The sequence below is a fragment of the Pelobates fuscus genome, chromosome 1 (genome assembly GCF_036172605.1).
Source record: "Pelobates fuscus isolate aPelFus1 chromosome 1, aPelFus1.pri, whole genome shotgun sequence".
NCBI classification, from domain to species: domain Eukaryota; kingdom Metazoa; phylum Chordata; class Amphibia; order Anura; family Pelobatidae; genus Pelobates; species Pelobates fuscus.
In genome coordinates, this window is record NC_086317.1 from 438,815,040 (window position 1) to 438,835,516 (window position 20,477).

Here is a 20,477-nt window from a genome sequence, read left to right on the forward strand (position 1 = left end):
CAAGTCACCAACCTCCTGCTAATAGTACCGTTCAAGACTTTAACCCAACAACTCAGCTGAACGCCCTTGCTGCCCCATATCTTCCCACGTCCTTTTACAACAATACCATAAACAACGCAACCCGCAAAGACGTAAAGTCAGAGGCAACTGAAACAGCAGAGTTTGTAAAGTATATACTTCGACGAGAGCTCACCAAGTCAGGCCTAGTAAGCTTCAAAGACCATCCTGAAAATTACAGAAGCTGGAAAGCTGCCTTCAAGACTACTATAGCTGATCTTGGTATTACTGCTTCTGAGGAGCTGGATCTGCTGATCAGGTGGCTTGGCCCACAATCTACAGAACGTGTCAAGAGCCTCAGGTCAGTCTACATCGACAATCCAACTGCAGGTCTCACCGCTGCATGGGAGCGTCTAGAACAGAGTTATGGTAATCCTGAAGCCATAGAGAATGCATTGCTCAAACGATTGGAAAATTTCCCAACTATATCCGGTAAGGACAATAAAGAGTTCCAGAGACTCAGTGACCTTCTTCTCGAAGTCCAGCTTGCCAAAACTGACCCTAAACTACCGGGCCTCAGTTACCTGGACACTGCTCGAGGAGTTAACCCTATCATTTACAAGCTTCCATATGGCCTAAGAGAAAAGTGGATCCAAATTGGGTCAAAATACAAACGGGAAAACAAGGTTTCATTTCCCCCTTTCTCCTACTTCTGCGAATTTGTCAGGAACATTGCTGACATCAAGAACGATCCTAGTTTTGCATTTGGTGAGTTCAGTACTCCCTCACTGAAAGGTGACAACCTACATATCAGCTACAGGAACCATAGATCTCCCGTGTCTGTTAAGAAGACAGACATTATTCCCGCTCCCACCTTAGCTCCCGCCTCAAACAAGAGCGGCAAGATTGAAAACCCAAACCAATTATGTCCTATCCACAAGAAGCCACATCCCCTCAAAAAATGTATCGGCTTTAGGAAGAAGCCACTACAAGAACGAAAGGAATTCCTAATGACTTTTGGGGTATGTTATAGGTGCTGTGCTTCCACTGATCACTTTGCCAAGGAATGTAAAATCCCTATCAAGTGCTTAGAGTGCGGTTCCGAGGACCACGTGCAAGCTCTCCATCCACTTGAGTCCAATCCTTCACTTCCTGCAAACCTTTCTCCCAGGCCAAATCATGACGGGAAAAGTACAGATCAGGTGGCTAATTCCACCATGATATTTTCTTCATGCACGGAAGTCTGTGGGGAAGACCACCGTGACGTCTTATGCTAAAATATGCCTAGTGAATGTTCACCACAAGGATCAACCAGAAAGGACTTTAAAGGTGTATGCTATCTTAGATGATCAAAGCAATCGATCACTTGCCCGATCCGAACTGTTTGATCTATTTTGCATAAGAGGAGAGGTTCACCCTTACACCCTAAGCACTTGTAGTGGCACTACAGAGGTCTTTGGAAGAAGGGCCCATGGACTTATTGTGTCCTCCCTAGGAGATAACTACAATAACCCTTACCTACACTTGTAGAGTGCAACCAGATACCAGCCAACAAAGAAGAAATACCTACACCAGAAGTTGCCTTCTACCACCCTCACCTAAAGTCAATAGCAAGTGAAATCCCACCACTTGACAAAGATGCTAAAATCCTTTTTCTGCTGGGAAGAGATATTCTAAGGGTCCACAAGGTGCACAGGCAGGTCAGTGGACCCCCAGATGCTCAGTTTGCCCAGTACCTGGATTTAGGCTAGGTCATCATAGGTAATGTCTGTATAGGCAACATAAAAGGGCCTACTAACATGTCTTCATTCAAGACAAATGTATTGCCGAATGGTCGTAATACTCACTACTGGGTAAAGGAGAAGGTAACTAGCTGCAAGTTGCAACACGGCAACACAAACCTTTCCCACACATACGATGACAGTTTTGGCTCTACAGTTTTCAATGCAAGCAGCAAAGAAAACATGTTAGCTCCTTCAGTAGAAGGCAAAGAATTCCTTAAAGTAATTGACAACGAGTTCTTTCAGGAAGATTCCAATAGTTGGGTAGCACCCCTACCCTTTCGCCTCCCGAGGGAGAAGCTACCGAACAATCTAAATCAAGGCATTAAAAGATTCTCCTCCTTAAAGCGTACCTTAAGCAGGAAACCAGAGATGGAAAGACATTTTTGGTGACTTTATCCAGAATATCTTTGATAGAGGTCATGCCGAACCCGCACCTCCACTGAAAGAAGGAGAAGAATGCTGGTACCTCCCTTTCCTTCGGTGTGTATCACCCACGAAAGCCAGACCAAATCAGAGTTGTCTTTGACTCCAGTGCCCAACATGCTCCTCACAGGGCCCACTTAACAACATGCTCCTCACAGGGCCCAACTTGAACAACAGCCTGATTGGAGTCCTAATTCGCTTTAGACAAGAACCTGTAGCAGTGATGGCTGACATTCAACAAATGTTCCACTGCTTCATCGTCAAGGAAGACAACAGGAACTACCTCAGGTTTCTATGGCACAAAGACAACGACATCAACAATGAGGTAATTGATTACCTAATGAGGGTGCATGTCTTTGGGAACAGCCTTTCCCCAGCTGTAGCAATCTATGGACTAAGAAAGACAGCCCAGCTTGGAGAAGCTGTGTATGGATCCGATGCTCGTCAATTTGTCGAAAGAAACTTTTACATAGACGACGGGCTCAAATCCTTTCCTACTGCTAAAGAAGCAATTTATCTTCTCACCAGAACAAAGGAGATGCTATCCGTAGCAAATTTGAGACTCCACAAGATTATATCCAACAGCCAAGAGCTAATGAATGCATTTCACTCTGAAGACTATGCTGCCAGTGTGAAAGACCTTGATCTTGGGTCAGACACGCCTCCTATGCAGAAAAGTCTAGGTCTGCTGTGGAACATCAAAGAAGACACATTCACTTTTCAAGTGTCAACCTGTGACAAACCTTTTACCAAGAGAGGAGTCTTGTCCATAGTGAATAGCATCTACGACCCACTGGGATTTATAGCCCCAGTCACCACCCAAGGTAAGATGCTTTTAAGACAGCTTACTACTGACAACATAGATTGGGACACTCTGTTACCTATTGAGAAACAACAAAGATGGGAGAAATGGAAAGGTTTTCTGAAGCCACCAGAAGAGCTCCAAATTCCACGTTGCTACGCCCCAGTCTCCATTTCAGCCGCTAACCAGAGGGAAATCCATATTTTCTCAGATGCATCAGTTGAAGCTATAGCTGCAGTGGCCTATTTGAAGACCTCAGGGGTTAACGGAGTCATACATTGCAGTTTTGTTCTAGGCAAGGCAAAGCTTACACCAAAATCTGCACATACCATACCCAGACTTGAACTTTGTGCAGCCGTGCTAGCAGTGAAAGATAGAGAAGTCTGTCACAACGAGTGGCCTATGGGTCTTGTAACAAGTGTAATGCCCAGCGATGATGGAAAGGTTCGCAAGGTTGAGATTAAGAAAACCAAAGGAGGTTCAGCTCGGACTTTCTCACGACCAACCACAGAATTGGTACTTCTTCTCTCAAGAGAGTGACTTATGCAAGAGTACCAGACTGTACGGTACTATGGCGGGGAGAATGCCGCTATAACTGTTATCTATGCCACTGTTGAAGCTCCACGGCTATAAACTGTAGACCACAGGACTTTAGCCATCCGTTATTGGACTTCATGTTTGGTTGTTCATTTACTGCATACCTTCTTTGTTTGCAGGTATCTCAAATCTATGGTTTACTCACCAGTATTATTTTCCTATGTTTTCTTCGCTTACAGGTTCAAGTTGGACTTTTAGTAATTTGGACTTATCTTTATATACATATATATATACATATATATATATATATATATATATATATATATATATATATATATATATATATAATAGGCTTTGAAATCTAAAGATTTCAGGTGGGGAGTGTCATGTTACATGATATTGTTTTATTATAATGTACTGTTTCTTTAATGTTCATCTTAAGTTTGTCTCTTGGGCCACTCCATAGTTTGCATGATGCTTCAGATTCTCCCCTCCCCCTTTCCTGTTCCAGTGTATTCTATGCTGTACATCTATATGTGACTTGTGATATCTCTCCTACCTGTTTGGAAGAATCGTTCTTTTACCTGTTGTAACTGCACATTCTACAGATCATACGACGAAATAACATCGCCAGATCTTCTTTCATGTGAGTTGTGACTGAGTAAACTATCTGGGAAGGTGATTTGGTATGGATAATCTCATCAGGGCAATGAGCGCCATGTGCTCCTGAGAACTACATTCATAGCCTTTGCAGCCTTTCCAGAATAGGGAGTATTCTAAAGACATAAAGGATTTTTAGTAATAAACTAATTGTTATGTGTTTATTCTACCTGCCCATGAAAGCATAACATTAGACCATTTTGAGTTTTCTTCTTTGCAGCTCATTAGCAGTAGCTTATAGTTATGTGTATAAATGCCACTTATTGTGAGATTAATTTTGATGCCTAAGTATGTGAGAGTAGAACCTCTACAATCAAAATTGTAATGTTGCCTTAAAGATACAGTCTCTAAATGACCTAATGATAATGTCTTAGTTTTGGAATGGTTTCAATTATAAAAAGAAAAGGTGCCATATTCCTCTAAAGTGGCGCGTAGAGCCAGTAGTGTCAGGGTACCTGAAGTCTCTACCTCTGAGAGAGGCAGAGACTTAGAAGTTTATCCGTCCAGAAGGGCTGTTTCCTCCGTTCCTCGCGGTCCTTCCGGTCATTTACACGCCGGCCGCGAGGGATCCACTTCCTTTTGTAACACGACGCCCAGCACTCGACGTCATGACGCCAACCCGGACCGACCTGTCACTCAATTGTCTGGAGACTAATCAGGACTCGTCGGAGGCGTGTCTACTCTCCTGAGCCAGGGTATTTAACAGTGCTTCTTCCATTTGCTCATTGCCCTGTCGTGGTTCTAGCCTGTCTAGTCACCCAGCGCTCTTGTATTCCAGTTATCCTTTTGGTTCCGACCCGGCTTGTTTGTATTACTCTGCTTATCTCTGTTACCCTTTGACTCGGCTTGTTCCTCGCTTACCTGTCTTCTCGTTCCCTCGACCTCGGCTTGCCTTTGACCATTCTCTCTATCTCCGTACGTTAGTCCGGCCATTCTAAGGTCCGGTATACGTACCTTTCTACTGTCTGTACTCTGCGTGTTGGATCCCTGTCCCGATCCTGACATTACGACAGGGCCAATGGATCCTGCAAGTACTAACAGTCAGCTTGGTCCTTCCGATCCTAGGTTTGAAGCCATGGAACACAGAATGGATCAGATGGCCCTAGCACTACAGGCGTTATTATCTCGTGCCAATAACCCACCAGAGGAGACGCGTACTACTTCTATTTCCTCTGTGAGTTCAGGCCTAGAGGTAGCCACTGTAGGTGCCTCTTCCCGTATTACCCCACCAGTACGTTATGGTGGTTCACCTGAGAAGTGTCGTGGTTTTTTAAACCAGATCAGTATCCACTTTGAATTACAACCTCGCTCCTATCCTACAGATAGGGCGAAGGTTGGATTTATTATCACCTTACTCGTTGAGAGAGCTCTGAGATGGGCCAACCCATTATGGGAGAATGATAACCCGTTAGTATATAATTATAATGCCTTTGTAGCTGCCTTTAGAAGAACTTTTGACCCTCCTGGTAGAAAGGTCAATGCAGCTAGATTACTTTTGCGCCTGAGACAAGAGAACCGAACACTTGTGGATTATGCACTAGAGTTCAGGTCTTTGGCGGCAGAAGTTAAGTGGAATGAGCAGGCTTATATAGATGTATTTTTGAACGGGCTATCAGATGTAATCCTTGACGAGGTTGCTACTAGAGAGCTTCCTGAAAATTTGGAGGATTTAATTTCGTTCATTTCTCGTATTGATGAGCGTTTAAGAGAGAGACAGAACACTCGAGAGAGGAACTTTAGACCTTCCTTTAAATTAGCTCCCGCATTTCAAAGTCCTGATTCCACTACCTCACTGTTTCCTGAACCTATGCAGATAGGCAATACTCGCCTCTCAGAAGAGGAGAGACAGTACAGGAGAAGGGAGGGATTGTGTATGTATTGTGGAGTCAGAGGTCACTTACACCTGAATTGCCCTAATCGCTCGGGAAACGCCCGCACCTAAGTTTCTCTAGAGGACAGGCCTTGGGTGTTTCTATTTTGTCCTCTACTCATAACTATAAAGATCACAGGCTTCTGCTACCAGTTTCTTTAACTTGGGAGAAGGGAGTACTAAAGACCATGGCTTTGATAGATTCCGGAGCTGCTGAGAATTTTATCGACCAGGCCTTTGCTACTAAACACACTATCCCATCCCAGTTAAGGGATACACCCTTGGCCGTTGAGGCCATAGATGGTAGACCTTTACTTGAGCCTGTTATCTCTCGTGAAACCATACCCGTTAACTTAACTGTTGGTATCTTACACGAGGAAAACTTATCGCTTATGCTTATTTCGTCCCCTTCTGTTCCCATAGTCCTGGGTTACCCATGGTTGAAGAGACATAACCCTATTATTGATTGGGAGTTAGGGGAGATACTCTCATGGGGCCAGGGTTGCCAGGAGAGGTGTTTACGGAGGGTTTCTCCATTGGGTGTAATTAACACACCAGGTAGTTCTACCCAGTCTACAGATTTACAGATACCGCCTCTGTACCTGGATTTAAAAGCAGTATTCGACAAAAGGAATGCTGATACTCTACCTCCACACAGGACTTTTGATTGTAAAATTAATCTACTACCTGGTACCATGCCTCCGAGGGGCAATGTATATCCTCTATCCACCAAAGAGAATTCAGTTCTAGAGGAATATATTCGGGAGAATCTAGACAAAGGATTCATTAGGAGATCTTCTTCTCCTGCCGGGGCTGGGTTTTTTTTTGTTAAAAAGAAGGATGGTTCCCTAAGACCTTGCATTGATTACCGAGGTTTGAATAAAATAAACATCAGAAATGCCTATCCGATCCCCTTGATTACCGAGCTGTTTGATCGCCTAAAGGGCTCTAAAATTTTCACCAAGTTGGATCTCAGAGGGGCATATAACTTGGTGAGAATCCAGCAAGGACACGAGTGGATGACAGCGTTCAATACCCGTTATGGGCATTATGAATACACGGTCATGCCTTTTGGTCTTTGTAACGCACCGGCAGTATTTCAGGATTTGATTAATGAAGTTCTCAGGGAATTTCAACATGATTGTGTTATTGTGTACCTGGACGACATACTTATACACTCTAGAGAGATTGAGACCCACCACAGACAAGTCAGAACGGTATTACACAAACTTCTTCAACATGGGTTATACTGCAAATTGGAGAAATGTAGTTTTGACCAGTCTCAGATAGACTTTCTTGGTTACGTGATTTCTGGGGAAGGCTTTAAGATGGATCCCGACAAACTCCAGTCTATTTTAGATTGGCCATTGCCTAAGGGACTCAATGCTATTCAGAGGTTTATTGGTTTCTCCAATTATTATAGGCGCTTCATTAAGGGATACTCTTCTATTATTGCGCCTATTACCAATATGACCAGACAGGGGGCTGACACTAAGACTTGGTCTACTGAAGCTCTCGTTGCTTTCAAGACTCTCAAGGAACTTTTTGCCTCTGCTCCAATTTTAGTCCACCCTGATACGACTCTGCCGTTCCTACTCGAGGTCGATGCCTCTGAGACAGGCGTAGGTGCTATTCTGTCACAAAGGTTAGGGGTGGACAAACCACTACACCCTTGTGGTTTTTTTTTCCAAGAAACTGTCTGCCCCTGAGAGCAGATATGACATCGGTGACAGGGAATTATTAGCGGTCATTATGGCTTTAAAGGAGTGGAGACATTTATTGGAGGGGACCTTACATCCTGTTACCATTTTAACGGATCACAAGAACTTGTCCTATATTGGGGAGGCTAAGCGACTGTCCGCCAGACAAGCTCGTTGGTCCTTATTCCTGACCCACTTCAATTATGTGCTTACTTATAGACCTGGTTCTAAGAACTCTAAAGCCGATGCTTTGTCTCGCCAATATGAACCTTCTACTATATCCGAACCTGTTCTTTCCTCTATAGTTCCGAAATGCAATATTATCGCTAACACGAATCTCAGGATTCACTCTCCGTTACTTGCCGAGATCTTAAAGCTGCAACATCTAGCCCCTAAACAGACTCCCGGGGGTCGACATTTCGTTCCTCCTGCTCTTCAACTGGAACTGTTACAATTTTTCCACAACAGCAAGGTGGCTGGACATCCTGGCATTCGCAAGACGTGCGCTTTGATCTCTAGAGACTTCTGGTGGCCTGCTTTACGTAGGGATATCAAAGATTTCATCGGTGCGTGTGAGGTTTGTACTAAGACCAAACAACCCCATACGCTTCCATGTGGATTTCTGCATCCCTTAGAGGTTCCAGAAAAGCCGTGGTCCTGTTTGGCTATGGACTTTATTGTCGATTTACCTATATCTAAAAAACAGACTGTTATCCTCACCGTGGTTGACAGATTCACCAAGATGGCTCACTTCGTTCCTCTGCCTAAACTTCCGTCTTCTCCCGAGTTGGCAGAGATATTCGCAAGGGAGATTTTTCGTTTACATGGGATACCCTCCCAAATTGTATCTGACAGAGGTTCCCAATTTGTTTTCTCGTTTTTGGAGATCCTTCTGCTCTCAACTGGGTATCAAATTGAATTTCTCTTACGCCTATCATCCTCAGTCTAACGGAGCTGCTGAACGCACCAACCAAAAGATTGAACAATATTTACGTTGTTTTGTTTCCGAACACCAGGACGATTGGGTCGGTTTGATTCCTTGGGCGGAGTTCGCGCACAACAATCTCGTTTGTGATTCTACTCATTCAAGCCCCTTCTTCATGAATTATGGCTTTCATCCATCCATTCTTCCCTCGGTTTCTCCTTCCCAAGGGGTACCGTCGGTTGATGTTCATGTTGCCAATCTGAGGAAGTTGTGGGATCAGACTCGACAAATTCTTTTGCACAATTCTATGCTGGTTAAGAAACACGCTGATAAACGTAGAAGGTCGGCTCCGGCTTTTGTTCCAGGCGATAGAGTATGGTTGAGTACTAGAAACATTCGTTTAAAAGTGCCTTCCATGAAGTTCGCTCCTCGTTATATTGGACCTTACAGGGTTCTGACTCGAATTAACCCAGTTGCGTATCGTCTAGCTCTCCCATCTGCCTTACGGATCCCTAACTCCTTTCATGTTTCATTGCTGAAACCGCTAGTTTGCAACAGATTTTCCTCCACGGTATCCTCTCCTCGCTCTGTTCAGGTGGAGGGTCAGGAGGAGTATGAGGTCAACTCTATCATCGATTCTCGAATCTCCCGGGGGAGAGTACAATATCTGGTCGACTGGAAAGGATATGGTCCTGAGGAGAGGAGTTGGGTACCTCAAGAGGATGTTCATGCTCCTCGCCTCCGCAGGGCGTTTCACTCCCGCTTCCCATCTCGTCCCGGTTCCTTCCGCCCGGTGGGCGTATCTGAGAGGGGGGGTACTGTCAGGGTACCTGAAGTCTCTACCTCTGAGAGAGGCAGAGACTTAGAAGTTTATCCGTCCAGAAGGGCTGTTTCCTCCGTTCCTCGCGGTCCTTCCGGTCATTTACACGCCGGCCGCGAGAGATCCACTTCCTTTTGTAACACAACGCCCAGCACTCGACGTCATGACGCCAACCCGGACCGACCTGTCACTCAATTGTCTGGAGACTAATCAGGACTCGTCGGAGGCGTGTCTACTCTCCTGAGCCAGGGTATTTAACAGTGCTTCTTCCATTTGCTCATTGCCCTGTCGTGGTTCTAGCCTGTCTAGTCACCCAGCGCTCTTGTATTCCAGTTATCCTTTTGGTTCCGACCCGGCTTGTTTGTATTACTCTGCTTATCTCTGTTACCCTTTGACTCGGCTTGTTCCTCGCTTACCTGTCTTCTCGTTCCCTCGACCTCGGCTTGCCTTTGACCATTCTCTCTATCTCCGTACGTTAGTCCGGCCATTCTAAGGTCCGGTATACGTACCTTTCTACTGTCTGTACTCTGCGTGTTGGATCCCTGTCCCGATCCTGACAAGTAGTGATTTGTCGGGGTTACTTAACTTGAAAATAATTTCATCAGCGAATAAGGAAAGGCGGTATTCATTGTCCCCGATCCTTGTTCCTGTGATGTCCTGATATTTTCTAATTTGTTGGGCCAAGGTTTCTATAGGTAAGATGAAAAAGGAGGTGAGAAGGGGGCACCCCTGACAGGTGCCATTTGTGATTTGAAATGGCGTGGAAAGAAACCCAGCACTGGAGAGGCTTGTGCCCTTTTTATAGAGTATTACTGCAGCTTATAGGTGACCGATGTGCAATGAACCGATTATGTTCAGTAGTAGCATTATAATGCGTGTTTCTTCACAATGTTCAAACAGACATTTCATGTCTTGTATAATTTTCACTATGCTACACTTTATTGACAGTGCATGTTTGTCATTTAATTGGTCTAGTTGATAGAACCAAGAATCTTTAGTTAACATTACTTGTACAAATCATCAAGTCAGGGGAAGTGTTGATGGTGCTCATTCTGCTTCTTACACACAAATACTTGTGTATTGTTATTTGTTAGATAATTTCAATCCATTTGAAGAGTTAAATTTGCTAGGTTCTTAAAGGTCTTATTAAAATTAAAAACGCTATTTTGGCCAGATTGTGATTGTCCAAACTTGAGTGTTTAAAGTAAGGTGTAGGGCATGTTTTTACCAAACCAATACTGTTAAACGTAGTGTCGGGATGCATCAGAACTGTGGGTTTACATTTGTGTTGATAGTGTTAACATGCCAATAAACGTCAGATATGAGATTTTTTTTATTTCCCTTATATGATTGGCTACCTATAAAAATGTTTACAAACATGCAATGTTGAGAGTGCATTATTTGCACTTATCCAAAATTGCCACCAAGCCTCATTTTTTTCATTCTGGTAGGCTGCTTATTGTCACAGATGTGGTCATTACTACCCAGCACTTCAGAAGACAGGATCGAAAACCACCCACATATTGCCTCTTGGTTACATAGTCAGGTATTTACGTGTTTGGTTGCATAGTTAGTGCAATTTCTGGATGTGCCTTATGGCACAGCTGCTTCTATGTGATAGGGTATGCCGAGTATTAAAGAATGTTTAATATATCATTGATCAATGTTTCATTCCATTATTTGAGTTAGGGCGTTGACCATAGTCCTGAGCACTCATTAGAAATAGTCAAGATATTCTGAGCTTTTCTAAAAAAAAAATTTCCTGGTGAATGAGTACGATATTACAACAGAAGAGAAGTACTGAAATTTGGTAGCAGATTATCTAGAACACCAACAAGGTTATTTACTAAAGTGAATCTGTCACATCCTGTTCCTGCTTGCAGATCATTTCTGGCAATGGCTTCTGTTATCCAGTACTCTTTTTACAATTCTTGTTTAGTTTTCCTTGGTTTTTCTGGTTTTCTATTCTATGTCTGGTTTTCTTTATGCTGGGTATCCTGTGTTCATTCCTTTATTCCATTCCTGGAATTCCCAGTCTCCTGGATTCCTTTAAATGTTTGTTTTTTGTTGCCTTTTTGTTTAAGTTTGTTCCTGCAAGCAGTGGTCTAATTTCCTCTGCTCCTTTCTTTGCAGGTAAGTACTGTGTGTGTTTAATTGTTGTTTATTTAGTCATGCATATCTAGGCAGTTAGGTCCCACCGTAATTGGAGTACTTTGACGCATTGGTGGGCTACATACTTCTTGACCATTAATGTATGTCTAAATCTCCAATTTTTATTACATATATAGTACTTAGTTATGTCTCCTCTTGTTTTGCCTTGTATCTCTTGTCTTGTATTCACAGTTCATGTACAGTCCTGCCCTGTCCATGTCCTGTTCTTCTTTCCTTCATGTCTTGTGTACATGTTCTGGGTTTTGTTTTCTGTCCTGCTCTGGTTCTGGGTTCTTCTAGTCTTGTCTTGTTTTCTTGTTTGGTACCTGTTCTAGTCTTACCTTGTTCCTAGTACTGGATACTTATCGGCATATCATCTAGCTCCTGGCTTCTTCTTAAACTGCAACAAGGCTCTGGTATGTGGCCGCACAAACCTGGTGCTCAGCACCCGGGGGCGTGTGGTTATCCTGCACCAGACCCTGTTTGTCCATTTCCACTCTGAGACTCCTATCTTCATCATCAGGCATACAGGGGTCCCGGTCTTTGGACCGCCACCCATGACAGAATCAAATCAAAGTAAATTCAATGTGAATTTTAAATCTAAGGTCAAAATAACTGGACTTGAAAAATTATGTAAGTCGGCTATGCTTTTAGTTCGGATACTCTGGCTTTGAATGTAAAATTCTCTTTGAATTCTCGCTTTAGTAAATAATGCTGCCAGAATAACAATTAATGGAACCATTTCCATTAAATTTAAATCTGACTTCGGAAAAATGCCAAAATGTAAGATAAATTAGGATATATATGTATGCAGGCCAAATTTCCTACTTTGCTATGAGCATAAAGCATTATTGCTCAGCTGTCCAGACACAAAGATTTGCTGTAGTCTTCGAATCACTTTATACTTTAGGCTGAATTCTTTGAATAGAATGGTTATTCCAAAAATAGAATTAGCTATAGCCCACCTGTCACTCGGCAACTGCACAACACTAGCTGTGTCATATAATATGTAGTTAGACAGAGCAAGGACAGAAAAATAATATGAGGATGAGACATATTACACACACACACTTATATTTATATATACACACATAATAATTGATAACACAGAGGGCATCCAAAAAAGTCTTTACTAAAACATGCCCAACAAAATTGATGTATCAACCCTATAGGGTCATTATCGTCTTGATAATGACCCTATAGGGTCGGAACTAATTATTATGTTTATTCATATTTTTAGGGGTTAGCATCTACGCATATTGCAGATTATTTATATTTTTTGTTGAGTGTTGGAGTTTTGTATATTTATATGTGTGTGTGTGTGTGTGATAGACTGTATATATATACTGTAAATAAATCAATATATACATATATATATATATATATATCAACCTTATTCAAAGTATAAGATGTCATTTTATTTTGTCACAAAACTGCGTAACTTTGCATTTATCTACATTGCCTTTCATCTTCTACCTGCCTGTCCTGTCTCCTTGTTTATCCAAATCACTGTGCAGAGAAATCCTGTTCAGACTTACTTAACCATATGATACTTCAAATATTGACACTTGATTTTCAATGCCTTACTCAAGAAATATCAAATATACAGAATAGAACTGTTTTCAGCCACAGATGTACAAAATTATTTTAATGAATACAACTCAGAATATAGGTCACACAATGAAACATTTATTAAAAATCAACAATTTCGTTCCATAGCAAGAAACACTTGAATCAAAGTGCCCTTTAGAATATCAGAAATAATGGCAAACAATTCCTTTACACTATTTTACATTACACTTATAAATCAGGATAAACGCCACATTTCGCACAGTTTTGTAATTTCAAAATGTTGTTTTTTTTTTGTTTTTTTATAGGACAATTGTAAAATATTTTTGAACTTTAAAAAATGTAACTTATTTATTTTATTTTTTTTACAGTAAACGCTATACAAATAAATGACCCCTGAATTTGACAAGTCAGAGAAAAAAGTTGTGTGCAAGGTATGTGCAATAGTTACAGCGTGTCCTCAGTATCGATTTATCCATTGCAATGGTCACTATATTACATACCTCAGAATATCAATGTGACAACTTTTGCTTAAAAAAATACCCATGGGCTGTCTTCGTACTTTGCCACAAATAGCAGAGCAGGAGATCATGAAATTAATATATGTCTTAACGCAAGATGCTTTGATGACACTTCGATGTTACAGGTAAGCATTAAGTTCCTTTAATCATTTAAGTTACTGCCTTAACAGTACGATATGTTTAATAGGAGTCACTAAATGCCAAAAAAAAAAAACACGTGTGGCTTACATGGAGACAGTCTGCATTTCACGTTTATATCATCGGGTAGTGAATATTTACCAATCATGCTTTAAACTGCAGGTTGTTAGGGTTGATGCAGTCAAAAACAATTATAGGTTTTCTATGACAGAGCATTGGCTAATAAAGATGACATTGAGTGTATAAAAGGCAATGGCTCAAACACAAAGTGACAGAGATTTGAGTTCTCACCATAAAATAAATGACTAATCAATAGAGCAACATGGAAAAATAAAATATAAAATGCTCAACCAGATGTATGTGTGTTTATTTGAATATGTATGTATGGACAGAAATACAAACAGGTAGACAGACAGGCCAACAGACAGAAAGACAGACAGATGAATGGATGATTGGACAGAAAGACAATTGAAAAATCACTCTTTACCTTTATCCCTTCCATCGAGTAAAATTAAGAAACTCTGAGAATCAATGTATATCTACCTCAGAAAAATCCCAGTTTAATATATAATTATGAGATATTTGTGTCCATGTAAACTACACTTCAGCTGACTCTAGCTATTCCGAATAAAAGCTTAAAAAGAAAATGTTAAAAAGCAAAATGATTGTTCTTGAAAATTAAGAATCGATTTCTGTCATTAATGAAAGTGATTGTTTTGTTGAGTTATATAGCGAAGAACTCTCTGCAGTGTTTGTCATCTAAAATGTTCTTTATGTAAATACATTAAACGTAGCTGTAACTGCTATATATGATTATTTATTTCATGGTGTCATAAGTCATCTTGAAATTGCACCATTTGTCAAATCCATAGAAGCAGTTGATGACTTGCAAAAAGAAAATCTTACTGAGAACACGTTGCAGTGTGAGCCAATGAGAAATTTTAATTTTAAAAGTTGAGGTAATACGCTCCATGTATTGCACTGTGCAAGGAAAAGGATCCGTAGTATTTGGACAAGATAATCAAGTTAACTGCCCAAGGTGTCAACAGTAAATCAAGGTTAGCTTTTATTAAATTTGTATAGTAAAAGTACTTTAAAGGAACACTCGGGGCACCATAACAGTTTCATCAAAATAAAGTTGTTATGGTGCCAGGAGGACCCTGGTGCTAGCTCACCTTTAGGGGTTAAACTGCTCTTGAATAATGGAACCCCAAACTCAGAGTTCCGGTGCCCGATCCCCCTGCCCCACTGCTCTTCTGTTTGCCTCAAGGTCTGGAAACCGGAAGGAACCTTAGTTCCATATGTTGGTGAGTGTAAGAATGATGTTATATATTATACCTGTGTATTCTTAATGCTTAACTTAAATTGACAAAATGTGATGGTTGGACACAAGCTGTCTATATTTTAACATATCTCAGGTTTATGCAATTTTTCCACCATTCTATAACAGTATACACAGTTATTTTTTTTTAATCCTTACCCATATTTTAACTTTTAATAATAATTTATTTGGTATGTTAAGTCACTGCTTAGAATTAAGATTTTGTTTGAGATTGACATATACGTAAGGGCTTTTAAAAGCATCTTTAATAATGGAATATATTTTTCATCAAAACATGATTTTTTTTATTACTTTCTACATCATTAAATAGCTGTTTCGATAGTTCCAGAAAAATATTTCAATGTACAGCATTTTGTTGTTATTGTTATTTTTATATATATATATATATATATCTGTCCATTACATTCATCCTTTTAATACATCCTGAGGCTTTTGATTTATGGCACAACAATTAAAGCTCATTTGTGATCTTGGATTTTTTTTTTTAAAGAAACCTGACAATTTAAAGGTTTTTAATGAATAGTTTTTTGTTGCTGTTTTCATTCATGTTGAAGTTATAATAAAAAATTGTCACTTTTTTGCTGATAAAAAGGCACAGCAATTTATCTAGGTGGTTTTCCACTATGAATGCCAACTCATTACGATCTGCCATCACAGCATGACATTTGAATGACAGCAGACATCATCTGCATTCTCTCACATGATGCAAAATTGACTTGCGTGCATGTATTGGAAGATGTAGATGATTGGCCTTAAGTGCTCTTCAAATTATTCAGTGTTATATTCCGTGAAGACAGGGTAATAATGGAAGGACATGGCAATCAAGCTCCTTCAGGGTTTTATGTATTAGTTTTGTGGTTTGAGTAGGGTGCATTGAACTTATATATGTTTATATGCTTAAAATCCTAGTGTCGACTCGAATCAATAAAGCATAATTTGCTGCCAATATGTTGTGCAAATAGTCTTTAAAGTCATTCTGTATTCCTTAAAATATTTTAAATTATACATTTCTATATCATGCTTACAAAATATTTTACAGCATTCGATTCATCTTGTCCTCCTAATTTATGAATCAAATGTATTTTTTTACTGTCTTTCATCTAATGCATCAAGCAGAAAATAGAATCTTTGTATTTTTTTTTTAAAGCACACAGTCTCAAATGTATTGGTGATCAATAAATTAAAGGGACATAGGCATGAGAAATATAAAAGTTCTATTTTTTTTTCTATGCAGCACACGAATATCTACAAATATATACCAAAAACGGATGTTAAGGGCGGTGCATTGTGGGATGCCATTTGTGTCATCTAAGGATGGACAGAGACACCATCTTTCAAGAGGCACATGCAGTCTTCAGGTAATTAATCTATGCATTTGTTGGAGACTTCGACAGCATAAGGCAGAAATCGTTTGATAAGTATTAGCTTGCAAAATTAACTATATGTTTTATGCACGACAGCATCCCTATAACCATTTTAAAAACATTTAACATGACATACAGGCAGGATTTTACGCTCTTTAAAAAAAAAATTAGACAGATCCACTTTGAGAATAGTGTATTTGTCATTATATATACACATGTTCATTTGTTTCTTTTTGGGAATCTTTGTACAATATATATCTTAAAAAATACACGCCTGATGTAGGCATCGATTAGAAAAAACAACAACACAGATTTACTGTTTGATTGTCGATATGATTGTCAATGTTAAACATGAAATTGATACAGCACCTGATGTGCCACACTTGCATTGGCAAAGACAAAGAAAGCATATCTGCTCTTCCAAAGGACACTAAACATTTCTCTTTGTAGGAACTCTGGAGATCCCCTCAATAGAGCGGGTTAATGGCTCAGGTTTTAAAGACAATAAAAGAATCCTATAAAACAAAATCTGCACACTTGAAACCTCTTACCACTGTTATCCATGCATTGAACAAAACAGCCATTCAACACTTGGGTATAGCTTAGAAGTCCAATGAAACCTAATGACATTGTCAGAAGTTCTGGAGTCGGTGCTCCTCCCAGTCAAGATTCTATGGCTGGGTGGCAATATTTACATTCCCAATCCAATGAAGATGGTACAATTTACACAGTCACAGCTGGGTACATCTTCTGTTCAGGATTACTGTGAGGGTAGGGTGACTGCATTGGTCGGTATCCACCTTGTAGTCCATCTAAGAACTGAGGCATAGGGGTCATGGTTACAGAGTCATGAGGTACGGCATAGCCTACAAACTGAGGATGTAGGTATTGTCCTTGGTGTGGAACAAGTTGGGTGGCTTGTTGACAGTTCAACACAGAGTAATTGGTAGGCATATTTACATAAACATTATTCATAGCTCCTTCTGGCAAACAGCAGTTGGTTTGGGATCTTGTAGGGGGTGCCCTGGCACCCGAATTGGCACTGGAACTGGAGCTGGCAGCTGTGCTTGACTGTCTAGAGGAAGAGCCACGTGAGGTACTAGCACTTGAGATCATGGGAATGGTCTCCATTAGACGATTACTTCCAGGTGCTCGACTCTGCTGAGGCTCCTGTTTTGGCCTGAGGCATCGGCAACAGCAAACAGCTACCAACGACCCCAAGATGATAAATGCCACAAAAACAGAACCTACGATTAGAAATGGGACGTAGATAGGAACTGCAAGAAAAATTAAAAAAAGACATGAATTAGAACATAATATTACCGGAACTGTTAACATCCCAATCAACAGGACGATTAAAGCTATTAAATTTCTGGTGAAAACCACATTGTGCAACATAGCATTGCTTGTATATCTTTAATTGTAAAAGGATTGATACAGACAAATACATTTTTGTTTTATTGTATTTTACTTTAATTATCTAGATCAAAGCTTAAAGTGTACCAATTGTACTCCTAATTATACAACATTTTGTATACTTTTGTTTTGGTTATAGGACATTATTATTAGTAGTACTGTTTTTCAGTTAAATTGCTGGCATTATGAACCATTAAATCTTGCCTACTTATGTGGTCCTTAACAAATGGATATATAATTTATTATAAAGAATAATGATCTTTTACATAACTGCTTCAAAAATATGCTAACTAAAGATGTTTGCCACCCAAACCTGACAGCACTGTCATCCAGTGGCGGCTCTAGACTTTGTGAGGCCTTAGGCGAAACTCAAACATGAGGCCCCCACTAACATCTAAAGTTAAAAATAGGGTTTGCATTTTGTGTATAAGGTGCTGTTGCAGAGGGTAGTAGGGTGGCTGTGGCAGAGGGTGGTAGCGTGGCTGGGGCAGACGGTGGTAAGGTGGCTGGGGCAGAGGGTGGTAAGGTGGCTGGGGCAGAGGGTGGTAGGAGGACAGTGACAGGGTAGTGGGGTGGTAGGAGGGCAGAGGGTGGTAGGGTGGCTGGGGCAAAGGGTGGTAGGGTTTCTGGGGCAGAGGGTGGTAGGGTGGCTGGGGCGGTAGGGTGGCTGGGGCAGAGGGTGGTAGGGTGGCTGGGGCAGAGGGTGGTAGCGTGGCTGGGGCAGAGGGTGGTAGCGTGGCTGGGGCAGAGGGTTGTAGGAGGACAGTGACAGGGTAGTGGGGTGGTAGGAGGGCAGAGGGTGGTAGGGTTTCTGGGGCAGAGGGTGGTAGGGTGGCTGGGGCAGGAGGGTGGCTGGGGCAGGAGGGTGGTAGGGTGGCTGGGGCAGGAGGGTGGCTGGGGCAGAGGTGGTGGGGTGGGTGGTGGGGTGGCTGGGGAAGAGGGTGGTGGGGTGGCTGGGGCAGAGGGTGGTGGGGTGGCTGGGGCAGAGGGTGGTGGGGTGGCTGGGGCAGAGGGTGGTGGGGTGGCTGTGGCAGAGGGTGGTGGGGTGGCTGTGGCTGGTGGGGTGGCTGGGGCAGAGGGTGGTGGGGTGGCTGTGGGTGGTGGGGTGGCTGGGGCAGAGGGTGGTGGGGTGGCTGGGGCAGAGGGTGGTGGGGTGGCTGTGGGTGGTGGGGTGGCTGGTGGGGTGGCTGGGGCAGAGGGTGGTGGGGTGGCTGTGGGTGGTGGGGTGGCTGGTGGGGTGGCTGAGGCAGAGGGTGGTGGGGTGGCTGTGGGTGGTGGAGTGGCTGGGGCAGAGGGTGGTGGGGTGGCTGGGGCAGAGGGTGGTGGGGTGGCTGTGGGTGGTGGGGTGGCTGTGGGTGGTGGGGTGGCATAAATACCTTATGTTTCCCTGGTGGTCCGGTGGGCTCCCTTCACAGTCTGCAGCTCCGCCGGGTGCAGAGCTGCAGACCACGTGGTGAGTTTAGTCTCGCAATCTCAGTCAGTCAGAGCGTTGCCGTGGTAACCCGCGGCAACGCTCTGATTGGCTGAGATCGCGAGACCCACTCAGTCTGCAGCTCTGCACTCGGTGGAGCTGCAGACAGGCTGGCTCTCTCCCGGGCAGGCATAGGAGGGGCCTCGCACCCGGCGGCATTAAGGGCAAGCCGCCGGGCCCCCTCCTTTGTCGGGTCCTCGGCCTGTCACACTGCCCTAAGGCGATTTAGGCGGCCGCGAGGCCCCCATCAGCGCGAGGCCTTAGGCGGCCGCCTAAATCGCCTAATTAGAGAGCCGTCTCTGCTGTCATCATGCTAGGTTTGTGGGTATTAAACAGATTTTAAGTCCATTTCCCTCTTCCAAATTCCTCCCCTACTAACCAATTGGCACTACTCGGGAACACTTCCAAAAGGGAAGGGGCTATCAGGGGATGTAACTTTTGTGTGTTTTTTATTTGTTTTTTTAAGGTATTTTGGGGGTTTTGTAATAATGTATGTTTTTGTGCCTGGATATAATTGACTTAGTACAGTGCCTGACTCAATTATCTCTCAGGCACAGGGAAGGGATTACCCTGTTTTGTGTGGAAGTGTCCTGAACCTGAGAGCCAATGTAATTACAGTGTGTACTTTCTCATAGTCCCCTTTCAGGTCCAGTGGGGAATGCCCCTGGAATATGTCATGAAAAACCCCTTGCATGGGGACTTGCATATAAGGCCAGTTGTGGCTGCCATTAAACAGTTCCTCTTCACCCTCCACATGGAGCCTAGCCTCATGTGTGGAGGGGACAGCTAAATTCACTCTGGGGATTGCTATATCACTATACTCCCTTGGATTACAACACTAGCTTGTGTAAGAGCTATGCTTCTATACTCTCTGGAGTAGGAGAGGTCAACCCACTGGAAGCTGGATCCCTGACTTGGGTCCAGAGTGGGTAGAGGACAGCAAGACCCCAGCCAATCTGCGGCGGCTGTGGGGTTAATGGTGGTTAT

At 42.4% G+C, this 20,477-nt stretch overlaps 1 protein-coding gene across 1 annotated transcript in view; it reads right to left on the minus strand.

Moving 5' to 3' along the window:
* Positions 1-16,783: 16,783 nt before the first annotated feature.
* SHISA2 (shisa family member 2) overlaps positions 16,784-20,477 on the minus strand; it is a 30,208-nt gene continuing 26,514 nt past the window's right edge. The window contains exon 2 of the mRNA XM_063429649.1: positions 16,784-17,880. Within this exon, the coding sequence (XP_063285719.1) occupies positions 17,327-17,880 (554 nt within the window). The 3' untranslated portion in view covers positions 16,784-17,326. The remainder of the gene's footprint in view (positions 17,881-20,477) is intronic.